General features: G+C 35.7%; 2 protein-coding genes across 3 annotated transcripts in view; one reads left to right on the top strand and one right to left on the bottom strand.

The window, feature by feature from the left end:
* Window positions 1-13,378, bottom strand: part of LOC130644476 (uncharacterized) — a 60,516-nt gene that overhangs the window by 37,988 nt on the left and 9,150 nt on the right. The window lies entirely within an intron of this gene.
* LOC130644472 (ornithine aminotransferase, mitochondrial-like) lies at window positions 123-7,230 on the top strand. Its single transcript, XM_057450098.1, has 8 exons — window positions 123-917; window positions 2,063-2,185; window positions 2,395-2,444; window positions 2,982-3,060; window positions 4,783-4,836; window positions 4,935-4,994; window positions 5,765-5,912; window positions 6,845-7,230. Exons 1-8 carry the CDS (start codon window positions 270-272, stop codon window positions 7,006-7,008), a joined length of 1,326 nt encoding a protein of 441 aa, XP_057306081.1. The 5' UTR covers window positions 123-269; the 3' UTR covers window positions 7,009-7,230.

Here is a 13,378-nt window from a genome sequence, read left to right on the forward strand (position 1 = left end):
CGATAGAAACCAATCTTAAATTGTGTCTTCTTTTGTTTTACTTCCTTATTAATTGTATTGTTTTACATCGAGCCAAATTAATTGACTTTGCACAATGTTTAATTACACATTGATAACGTGTTGGAAAAAAGTTTGTGCAGTGGAGAGTTAGCAGGAGCGTTTTTTTATTTTTACTTTATTTACTGTAATCTTTTTTTAGTAGTTTAAAAACAAAAGATTTGTACATACACACTTAATAACTTATAAAAAAATAAAAACGAAATTTCAACATGCTTTCCAAACAGCAGTTGTTACTCAAGAAACATGGACTAAATATTATCCGATCTTTAAGTGTATCATCGTCGCTGAAACAAGTAAAGGCCCCGAAGAAGCACGTCTCACCAAAGTCTGCAGCCGTCTTCTATCGCGAAGATAAGTACAACGCCCAGAATTACGCCCCAATACCTGTGGCGTTATGTGATGGTAAAGATGTTTTCGTGTGGGATGTGGACGGAAGGAAGTATTTTGATTTCTTGAGCGCTTATTCAGCGTTGAATCAAGGACATTGCCATCCGAAGATAGTAGGTGCTTTAAAACAGCAGGCTGATATATTGACTTTGACATCGCGTGCTTTTTATAGTGACGCATTGGGGGAGTATGCGGAGTACGCCACCAAACTTTTTGGATATGACAGGATAATGCCAATGAACAGTGGCGCAGAGGGCGGAGAAACTGCAATCAAGTTGGCAAGAAAATGGGCGTACAAAGTGAAAGGCGTTCCGGAGAATCAAGCAAGGATCGTATTCGTTGAGAATAACTTTTGGGGAAGGACTGTCTCAGCTTGTTCAACTTCTTCTGATCCGGATTGCAAAGATGATTACGGTCCGTACTTGCCTGGACTCGATGTCATACCGTATAATAATTTACAGGCTCTAGAGGTAAGTTGTAACTCAGTATAGGGTAACTGCAACATTAGAAAGTCAGAATCTGTATGGTCGTGAATCCAGCTTGTTACGTGCGCAAAAAGACCACCGCGCAGGAGTTACTCTGACTATACAATCCTAAAAGATGCAGTGTTGTTAAATTTGTTTTCTATAATTAGATTATTAGGGTGTGAAGAGGGAGGTAATGTCATGATGTAATTGGTTGGCTCATCGAATTTTGAAAATATGCCTTTGTAATTATTCTGCTTGAGTCCCGTGTAGTTACATCGTTATAGCTTCCTCTATTTTTGATTTTTATGTGAGATTGTGTAGGTATTTACATGATAATGCAAAATTGTCCATTGCGACTTTTTTGTGTGTTTGGTTAGCTGCACGTTATAAAAATACTTAAATTCTTCCAATACTCAAGGATACCTAAAAAAATCAATATTTGAAAATATTTAAAATATATATAATAAATTGTAAAGTTAAAGACGTAATTAAATGTTAGCTTTAAAGCCCTTAAATTTCAAAACAAATGCTCAATTATAAACTGAACTGGACATATTACTTACAACTGGACATATTACGTCACACCTTCGGGGTGTGGTCATTTTTGTTATGAATTGTTACAAGGATGCTGAAAGGCGAGAATGTCTGTTGCTCTTTGAGCTTGCCATTTTATCTACTTCTAAATAAACACGATATGACATTTGTGTACTTATATTTTCGATTCACAATTTCAATATTTCCTCCTCCATTTATGAAAACGTATCCAAAATGCCATTCCATCAGACGGCTTAATGGTAATTTCAAGACATGTAAACAAGCAAATAACGAAAACAATGGTTGGCAAGTTTTAGTGCTAACATTTTACGTTACCAATTGGATTGGCGATATCATAATCTATTAAGATGCGCTCTAAGGTGTTTGAGGTCGTTAAATTCACTATTTTTCGACTTGGGTAATCTCTATGTCCACTCTCCACGTTATTGAACTGTTTTAAATTAAAATTTCTGAAACGACTGCTGTAGTACCATAAAATATTTCTACAATATATTCTTCACAAATAAGAGTACTCAAGAGACAGACTTCTTCACGTTTATTACGGCGTCTAATTGCATTTAAAATCACTTAATTCTCATTTTAATTTCTTATAGGAAGCTTTTCAAAATCCCAATGTTTGTGCATTTATGGTCGAACCTATCCAAGGAGAAGCTGGCGTGATTGTACCTGACGATGGTTACTTGAGAGGCATTCGAAAACTCTGCGACAAGTATAATGTGAGTGTTTACGTGTTTTGCTAGGTGGAATAGGTAGTGTGTTGGCGTGAACGCATGCAATGAACTTCTAAGAAAATATATGTAAAGGGAAGAGCAGTTCCTTTCGATAATTGTGCTGAAGCCAGGTTTCCATTGTCTACATGTAGTTTAGTGTACAGAAACGCAGGTGTTATGATATATTTCTGCATTGTTTTTATTCGGCATTTTAGGTGTTGTGGATTGCTGACGAAGTTCAAACTGGTCTTTGTCGAACTGGAAAGTAAGTTGCTTTAAGAGTTCGAATATTTTTCTGCTCTTGTGGATGGTCTTAACAGTTTTTTTTCCATCCCCTTCCACCTACATTTTTGGTTACCCTTGTTTACTGAAATTGTTTGGACGTACCATAAAAATAGTATAATTCATTGTGGAGTGCTTTTCAGTTGTTTCTTAGTTTGTATTTAAGTATAATTTTTGCATCGCAGTGATAAGTCTATTATTAAAGCAATAGAATTTTTTTTTATTTCTATCGCTTTTAACATAGAACCAGAATTTTGAAAAAGCAGAATTTGGGAATTGACTTACTCGCATCATAAAACAGGTTCTAGAATTATAACGATAGGACAAAGCGATGAGTTATATTCCTTTCAGCGAACACAATGACTTAGGAAAGGGAAAATTAAAGCGCTGATAAAGAAGAGCGTATGCGTGCGTAAAGTAGATGCTTAGGCCCATCTATTACTCACTATAAAGTTCCGCCTGTAACGAACGGAAGCTACTTTGTAAAACCTTCATTTCATATATGTTTGTGTTGTTTTAGGATGCTTTGCGTAGATCATGAGCATGTTCGTCCAGATATGGTTGTCCTCGGAAAAGCTTTATCAGGTGGAATGATGCCTGTAAGTCGCCATTTTTGTTTCGTCTCAAGAAGAAACCAATATTCTAAGAAGATCTTATACATATGTAATCTGCAGGAAAGAAATTTGAACAGAAAGAAAATTTGTGGGAAAATCTGCCATAAGTATTTTTTAACGCCTGCCAAATTGCAATCACTTAATTTTCACGTGTTTCAATATGTGAGAATTTTAATTGGAAAATGCTTCTGATGTTACCATTAATTACTTTGAAATACTAATAGTGTTGTCTCATTTATTAAGGAAGAAAAAAAGCTTGAAATTTTCTTTACAAAATAAAGTTTCGTCAATTTATTCGATTCGTTTAACTTCTCAATATTTTTGGTTGTCTAAAACTTAATTAAGTTATTAACTATAATAATACGCCAGTTCCGTGTGTCTGTCTGTCACTTTTGCAAAGTGGATTACATTCTTCAAAATTTTCTTTAACAAATTCTATAAAACATCGCCTATAAAATTGTTCTGTAATTTACCAAACTTTACCGATAAAATAGTATTGACGTCAAAGGAAAGTTAATTAAGATTAGTGAAGCCATTACAATGCACTTAAAACTTTGAGGCCAAATAACTTGGAAACGAGGTGGTGATGTCAATGTTTTTTCACCGCGTGGGTAACTAGGGACAACCTGGGACCAATTTGGGTAAGTTTTCCAAACCTGGGTCCCCGAATCCGTTTGAGAATGGACAGTTTGATGACGTCATCAAAAAACCTTTAAACCTTGATATCTCTGCAACCGTTTGTCAAAGATACATGATCATATACATTTTCTTGATCAGCATTTCAAGATCTATACGCTGAAGGCAGCAGGTATACAAATTTTTTTTAAAAAAAATTTCGGTTTGGACAGGGCCATTGCTGGCGTCAGCAAAATTTTTAAACACTTATATCTCATTAACCGCTTATCAAAACCACATGATCATATACATTTTCTTGATTAGTAGTTTAAGCTCTACACAGTAAAGGCAACGTGAAAACAAATTTCCAAGAAAAAATGTTTCTTGACAGATCCTTGCTGACGTCATCAAAATTTAAATAACGGTTCTTTTTTACTGTTATCCTGTCGAAGTGGATTTTTCCACGGGCTTCATCGACTAGTTAAGTTAATAAAGTCACTAAATTTTCACGTGTCTTAACATTTGAGGGTTTTATTGGAAACGGTTCTGATTTTAATATTGATAACCTGTTCATCCTTATTACTGTAAAATACTGATGTTGTTGCCTGATTTACCGAGAGAGAAAAAAAGATTGAAAGTTCTCTTCACAAAATAAAGTTTGTCGATTTATTCGATTCGATTAAATTCTCAATATTTTTGGTTGTCTAAAACTAAACTAAATCCTGCTAATTTTGCCACGATTTTTTTAAAGGGAAACTAAGGTCAAAATTTCTTTTTTTATAAAAACGTTTATTATACTATTTAAAAAAGATACCTTAAATTTTTTTTCAAAAAAAATGTATTTTTATGAGGATTTTAGAGTAAAAAGGTTATTGTTTACATCTCCGTTAGAGTACATAAAAAAACTCTACGATGGAGAGCAATGACGTATGATCCGCGAGTGAGTAAGTGAAACCATACTATAAGGTTCGCCTGATTTGATGTATGAAGACATAAAAGACCTTAGTTTCCCTTTAACAAATTTTTCTCCACCAAAATTCCTCCTGTGTTCATATCACACAGGGACGTTGAAAATCTTTCTTTTTTATTCAGATTTCCGCTGTTTTGGCCGACGACGAAGTTATGCTGACAATACGTCCTGGACAGGTAAAAGAGATAAATTTGTGTCTCGAGCAAAGCTGTTTGTTTTCTCTGTTTTTACTCGTATTATCTACGTATTAAGTATTTTTATGTCACTCTTTTAGCACGGTTCAACTTTTGGTGGTAATCCGCTGGCGTGTAGGGTAGCCATCGCTTCACTTGAGGTAAGATCGTCTTTTTTAAACTTAAATTAAAACAAATTAAATTAAATTAGAACATTACGCGAGGAGAAATATTTAGAAACTAAATGGCTAATTTTGCAAAAAAAAAGTTTTTTTTACAATTATAATTTAACGGTTTTTTTAATTTCTTTTTTTAAAAAAAAGAGAATCCATTTTCTTTTATTTGCGAAAATAAATGCACACGAAAAAAATCGCCGAAAACATTTTTCGTATGAAATAAACTTCCCTTTGGTATATTATAACATAAAACAACAAAATACTTTGTATTAGATATATCTTTAATCTTCAAAATTTCATTCGCCTTATTTCAAAGCTCAAGAGCCTGGGTACTTGTAAGTAGAAAGGGTGATCTGATAAGGTGGTGTGTGTTTAATCGAGTCATGCGAAATTATCAGCATATGTTTGTTGCAGTGTGACCTAAGCTTTTCATTGAACACTAATAAGAAAATACTTTGAAAGGTATTAGTTCTTCAAAAGCCTGCCTTTTTTGATCGCTGCCTTTGGAATGAGCTACGTGAAATCGTTGTAATGTGGAGAAATAATAAACACATTCGGTATTATGGCAATGGTTGCTCTTAACCTAAGCACTGTGATATTTGCCAAAAAGAAACGGATTGTGCTACTGCTTTTTAGGGGGATTTCTTGTGTGTATTAATCAATTAATGCAGTTAATGTCTAACTTTGGAACAAGCCAGCCAAACTCAGTTAAAATTTACCATTAAAAAGAGTTGCGTTGTTTTCTATTTGTGTAGGTTTTAGTGGAAGAAAATCTCGCTGAGAACGCTATGAATTTGGGAAATCTTCTACGTAGCGAGTTGGATGAAAAGCTCGATAAAAAAGTTGCTACCATTGTACGTGGAAAAGGCTTGCTAAACGCTGTGGTGATTCCAGAAACGCAAGGTTGGTATACATTAGCTTTTATGTCTCTGTCACGTTTATGTGAAGCAATTGTGTTTTTGTAAAAAAATGCTGATTATCATTAAGAAATCAGACAGATAAGATATCTAAACATCAACCGTTTGTCCTTCCATGGTTTTAAAGGGTATAGATTTTAAAAGCAAAACTTAAAAGTCACCAGTATGAAGTAGCTAACATTTAAGTGGCCGTTTTAAATACTGTTGCGACCGATACATGTCGATCACATTAACCTTAAGTTTTCACACTTGCTTTTTGTAAATTCGCGCGATAATATGAAAAATGCACTAATATTAGAATAAGATGCACGTAAATTAATTCGCGCAATGATTTTTTTTTGATTTCGTTTTCGCTTAGCTTTACGTTTATCTTTTCAAATACCTGATTTTTTCATTTGTGTAATTGAGAAGGTAGAGGGTAGAGGTTCGCTTTTCGTAAACGAATTGCGCGTAATTACGCTAACGTTTTGTTGCGTGACGAAACGAAAGCCTCAGTCATATTGTAGAAGAACTACTTTGTTCATCATTAACATACTGCCTGGCAGTAAGCGAGATTCGAGAGAATCCAGAGAATAAAACACGGATGTGCTGTAATAAATATTCACCTATGTATACACACCATCCGGGTAAACTATCTGAGTTCATCGCTAACATTTTGCAGCACGTAGTGTAGTGGGTTCGTCTGCGGCTCCCGGATCGAATCCCGCTCACTGCCAGGCAGTACGTTAGTGATGAACAAAGTAGTTCTTCTACAATATGACTTACACGCATTATACTCGCCCGTCATGATCATGATCGGGGTGAAGCATTCTCTGTTGAGAATGAAACACGGATGTGCTGTGATAAATATTCACCTATGAAAGCCTCAGTATTCGATAAAAAATCTTTTTTTAATCGTAATTATTTTTTTCGTTTCAGATTACGATGCCTACACAGTTTGTTTACGCTTACGCGATAATGGTTTGTTGGCGAAACCCACTCATGGCGATGTCATTCGCTTCTCTCCACCGTTGACCATGACACAACATCATATGAAAGAATGTCTCGAAATTATAGTCAAAACGATCAATTCATTCGCATAGAAGTTTTGCATAGATTACTGGGAGAGCTATTTGCTATATATTCAGACCTTCCTGGTGAAAAGATTTCTCGAATGTCAGTAGACAGGTTTCGATGTGCGTGCATTAATACATTCTGTACGAAATCTTATTTTTTACTGTTTTTTTTCGTTATGCTCTTTGAGAAAATGTTTATATGGTATAATGTTTGTGCGTCCTCAGTCAATAAAATATGTAAGTTTTGAATATGGAATGTTTTTAAACAGCGAGGGGGCAGTGTTGATACCTTTTTTTGTTGCGATACTTAATTACGCTAAATTGGAAGCGGTAAGTCAAGTTGTGTAAATCTGTAGCATCACCTGGTTTTATTTAATTTCCCAGCGTTTCACAACAACAACAACAACAACAAAACGTAAAAAGACTACAATTTCACGATGAAAAATAACTTTTTTTATTTTAGTAAATACGTCGTGTCTAGTAATTTATAAAACATTTTCGCAAATTAAACTTTCCTGAAATTTTCGCAAATATTATTAAAATTCCCGAGAATTATCAAGTTAAGTTAGATACGTCTCAATTTTAAAACCGCAGCCTACAATTCCGAACATTATATTCGTGGGTAAATCGCGTCGGAAATGCGCTAGCCGTGCTTTTCACAAATCGTGCACAGTATTGAAAAATCTAACACGTCCATAAATGGCAAAATTTTAGCTTGCTGACGTTCGCAACATTTAGTACCGTGTAAGCTCTTAGATCTAACCAAGTAACCTAAAAACGTTGGGAGCGTTGACAAGTTCGGAGTGTGTGACAACATGGAAACAAAGCTCTTGAATACTTGTTTGGGCAAGTTCTTCAAATTTTGGCTCTTATTTCAACCACTGTTATATATATCCCAAAAGTTAACGAAAGTACATTACATAAACGAGGAACATGTACACCCAACGTCTCCATCTCTATTCCTATTTTTGGTCTGGTTTGGAGTAAATATTCGAATTTCTAATACTTAATAGTAAAAAAAAATCACCAAAAAAGTTTGGTAAAAATATTAGTCAACCTGTACAGCTGCGTTTTCTAAAAATGAAGGCAATTAAATACCTCTATATGGAGATTTTGAAGTTGTTGCCCCAACACGGGCCTTGTATTCAAATATTTGGTATGTTTGTGCCTAAAATATAATTTAGAAGAAATGGCTGGGTACTTTTCTGTGACTTTAAGTTATATTTGTGTGTCGATGATTTACGATGTCGTATCAGTCCTTATTGCGGAGCTAAGCGAAGCGAACTAAGCGCAGAGAAGCCCATTTTCTGATGTCAACAGTGCGGGCGTAATTAAAATTTCTGCCATTTTCCTTACCATTGATGAAATTTTGAGTTGGACCAACCCGATAGGCGTTTGGGGCACAAGACACTTTTTTTCTTTTTTTTTTGACTCTGATATAATATATTTCAAAAAGAATCATATCATTACAATAAAGAAACCACATATAGAAACATTAAGCGTGGACAGATAACACTAAACATTTAAAAGTTGACACTACAGTTCTAGAAATAATCAGGATTAAGTTATCGAAAAGCACCTGCTTCTTTGTGCACTAGTTCGATATCGGGCATCTCGATAAATCACCTCTTTTTGTGCGTGTGTGATCCACAGATGGACAGAATCATCGATCTTAGTAGACTGTAATTAACTGTTGTTCGTATATAACTAACAGTTGCACTAAATTTCTTGTTCTTCTTTAGCGATACATGCTCTGCTAGCGTAAAATCTGCGACTCTCTCGTCCTATTCCTCCAGTAGCGCTAAAAACAGGTGGTGTAAACGAACCATTTTCAGTTTGTATCATTACATGCTCTGTTCTTTGACTTTTCGTTCGTGTCATACGCTTTTTCCATAGAAATCTTGCTATAGCATCGAGCTTGTGGGTTTAATACCCTTACATCGAAATACGCTCTCTGTCCATAGCACCAGAAATCTCTGGCTGAAATGTCTACACGCGCTTCATCTTGTTGATTGTTGGATGCAATCCTCTCATGTTTCAACGTCTTTGTACACTTCAGACAATAGCTGAGCTGTAATATCCTTTAATTCGTTGTGTCGCCTTGCAACGAATCCTCCAGTATGACAACTCAGTGCATGCTGCACAGAAAATGGTGAACCGCATGCACATCGTTCCGGTAATCTGGTAAGTGGTAGGCTGTATTGCAAGCAAATAGCATCCCAGAACAATCCTTTATCTAATGTAAAACAATATTTTTCTAACTGGAGGACTGTCAAACAGTTTTATGCACTGCTTTCTGTTAAACAATGAAGTGTACGCAATTGTGATTCGTTGCTCGTAACTGTTCTTCATTTCGTTTTTTTTTTATCGACTTGAATCTGATTCTTGACTTTTCGCGTTTCATCTTCTTTGTTGCGATTGACTTTTCGTTGTTTAAAAAACATTGTTGGAAGCCGCTTTTGTAACTTGTCTGCAGTTGTTGTATTCTATTTTGCAGAGTGAAACAGGATTGATAACACCAATACCACAATACTTCGGAGGTAGAGACAACAATAATCGTTCGGGATCGTTGCAAATGTGTCCTTCCATTAATACTGGAAGGAAAATTGTCCTAATGCGATCTTCTACCGCCTAAAGTAAGGATTTAACTTCAGGAACAGTTCTCATGATGTAGGTGATCTTCCACGCACATAACGCTGATTGTGGGTCCACTCTTGCAATGCGCGAAAGAACTTTAATCTCTGCAACCCATTCTTCAACTTTTTGCTTGACAAAATTGTTTTTGAATGTCTGCGTACCAATGGTTGCCCCGAGATGTTTACTACCTTCTTTGGTGATTTTTATTCTCATATGTTTGAAGATAATTCCGCAGATTCTAAGTGCTTGTGCTTTACAACATAATAATCAATCGATGGACCATGTAGAACCAGCAAATCTCACCATTGACTTAATTCTTTAAGCTTCCCAGCCCCAGTTAGAGCGTCAGCGTATGTCACCTGCTTTGTCGTGTTTGAAGAATCTGAAGAATGTGATGTGTAGAAAAATGAGCTGTTTATTGTTGATATCGATGGTGTGATTCCAAGAGCGTATACAGCCATGGCAATTGGGTTGCCCTGCGTTATCCATTCTTCAGATAAGATGTCTGCTCCACCAAGAACAAAAAATCTAGCAGGTGTGCTGTAGCAGCTTGATACGTACGTAGCTATTGCTGGACAAATGATTTTAATGTTATGAATCATCACATATCTATTGAGTGAGTTAAAAGCATTTTTGGCATCAATCTGTAAGACTCCTTCACAATCGTGACTGTTGAAGATGTTATTCATAGCATGAATATTTATAAACTGCACACAACTGCAAATTACCAGCAGCTTCTCAAACATCCTTCTTCAGGACAGCCATAACACATTTTCCCATCCTTCTTCTTAAGACTTTCCAATAGGTCTCCAATAGGTCTCAGTCCTGGAGATTTATCTCATGGTATTAACCTACAGGACATTAGAGCTTCTATCGCCGCACATTGATTAACTTTCTCCATTTCGATCATACATAATTGCTTTACTATTTGTGCAACTTCTGCTCAACGGCACAAGACACTCAAGCGTAGCCGCGGTCACTTCTTCTAAGCACAGTTGAATAACAAAGGCATATGGTCTGGGTACGAGCAAACTAAAATAAAAAATGACTGCCAATGACTCGTAATGAACGGAAGGGCATTTTAAAGAAAACGAAGAAAGGGTATGTACAGATATCTCTAATTTTTTACATGTAATGAACCCCTTCTTAGCCTCACCTACACCTAAAGCTAGCTAGCATATAACTGCCGACTTAGCTAGAATAATAATACATCTTAGATAACATATAGCTATAGCTGCTTTAAGTGTTTCTAGCTAGCATAAAACAGTACCATATGGCTAGCATAAAACTAGCATAAAATTAACTACTTAACTGGGATAAAACTACCAATTTAGGTAGCATAAAATTAGCTATTTAGCCAGCATAAAATCAGCAACATAGCTAGGCTAACAATAAAAAATATGTTATGTTTGCGTCCTAAAGACCCCGCAAAACTGAGTCGGTCGGTCGGGCGTATTCTTTCCCGGGATTTTCAGATGGGGGCAAAATTCGTTTCCATGGCCAAGACAGTAAAGCGCCGCTCGGCGACATCGTATGCAGAACCTTTTTTCGCCGCCCTTGAAGCTGTCAGTAGCCACAGGAGTGCCCTGAAGAAATTATTTTTTACCAAAATTAATTTTCACGAGTTTTTGTCAATTTTGCATAAATTAGTTCTGGCGAAAAAAAATTTCTTTTTGAAAAATATCGCGCGAAATCTTTTCTCGGTCTTTTTCCGACTTACCGACTCGGGTTTTTATTACCAAAAGTGAGTCGGTCGGAGGAAGCGAACACAACATATTTTTGATGACGGCCTAAACATTCAGTGAGAGTGGAGAGCCATTTGTGGACGCTTGTAGCTAATTTTAGGCACATCTGAAAATCATCTTTTTAACCCTGACGCTGAGTATACACCAGTGTGGCTCAAGTTACAAAAACTTATTTCAATATATTTATATTATATATTAAATATATCGAACTTTTTTAACATGAATATTTGTTATTACGGAGGCGTTTTAAATACTGACGAGCAGTTATCATGCAATCGTAAACATGCATTGAAAATTTGCAAATATTTTCCATATTCATTATTTCTTATTTAATTTCCCTGTATATATACGTATATTAATTTCTGTTTCTGTAGCTTGACCTGATCTTTACACCAATGCGGGATATTATGCTTAACTGCAGCTCTAGCTAACCCCAAGCTAGCCTAATTAATTGCTATTCTTTTAAAGTTTTTGTTCAATTTGGAATAAGAGCTTTTTATCCTACTGTCATGAAAACTTCTTTACAAAATAAACATATCCTGCTGTTTGATTTTTAGCTGGACTGGGTAACAACGGGCTGTTTTCGCTGTTTTTATTTAAACAAGACGTATGATATACGCAAACAACCTCGCCAAAAAAGTGTATAAAAAGCTGAAGTTAGACACGACATATTTTGCTATTCGGATAGGCAATAATATTGATAGAAAATTTCTCGAAATTTCCATTTTCGTTAGGTCAGTCTGTAAACACGTCCTCGCGCGCGAGATAGTAAAAAGAAAAAAAAAGAAAAAATAGTTACCAAGATGAGATTCGAACACACGACTACTCCCGTGTCGGTGCTCAGAGAGGCAAAAATTTCCATTCTTGTAGGACACATTTGCGTTTTAATACAAGCTCACGAGCTTGTAATAAAGTTGCAATAATTTTTGTGGAAAATGTATTACACCTATCGGATGTCACACATAATTTTTGATCTTTTACGGGAACTTTTCCTATAAAATGTTGCAGGATTATATTTGCTTTAAGAGGGTTAAAAGAGGTTATAATCTGTGTTTTTTCTACAAAATAAAATTCTGAGTGATTGTTTTAGCTGTGTAGGGTTACAACAAGCTGTTTACTGTCTGCTTTTTAAAATAGTATTAAACCTATATGAATGTGCGACATTGTTTACCTGTACTAAGCGATCACGCTGGATTAAAATTCATTTTTACAGTTTTGCTGGGAACGCTTTAAGAAAATTAGCTATGATGGGCACAACATACAAACTATATTCTTGCAGGAAGTTATTTTTTGAAAAATATATTACACCTTAACACCTTAATGCTGTGTGTGCTTCACACGATTTACAATATACTGCATACTTGTACTAAAGCGCTGTGTGGCACAGTTTACATTTTCTATTAATCGCTTCACCAGACGTTTAATGCCAGGTAACACAGTTACTTGTGACTAAACCAGACATTTTAACGCCAGGTCCCCTCGTCTAGTTATAGTATATATATGTGTGCGGTAAATCCATAAGCATAATATAAGGCGTGACACAAAAAATGTTAGTGTCCTTTTGAGGGTTCAGAAAAAGTTCGGTCAGTCGGTCGGCCATAAAAAAAAGATACATTTTTTTCAAAAAAGGTTACATTATTTTGCTTAAACATCTCGCATAGTCGAAGTCAGGTGCCGTCATGTTTGTTACACTTAAACTACCTAATCGGCCCTTTTTACGCCAGCAATATTCCGCCACTCGAGAGACTTGGTGTAACGCCCACCACCTTGCAAAAATTAACATTACTTACGGCGCATAAAAAGGCCGTTAAAAGAGGCGAACAAGAAACTATTTAGTGGCAGCCAGAAAATAAATTTTAAGCGAGAGAAAAATATATATAGATTTCTAAATCCTAAAATCTTCTAAGATAACTACTATAATACCAAATAAAAAACTATATTTCACGACTAATTTTTTCTTCTGAGGTGCAATCATCCAGCGTTCTTGGCACACGTCAAGTGGGCCCACATTTTAC

This window comes from Hydractinia symbiolongicarpus, chromosome 5 (assembly GCF_029227915.1).
Source record: "Hydractinia symbiolongicarpus strain clone_291-10 chromosome 5, HSymV2.1, whole genome shotgun sequence".
NCBI classification, from domain to species: domain Eukaryota; kingdom Metazoa; phylum Cnidaria; class Hydrozoa; order Anthoathecata; family Hydractiniidae; genus Hydractinia; species Hydractinia symbiolongicarpus.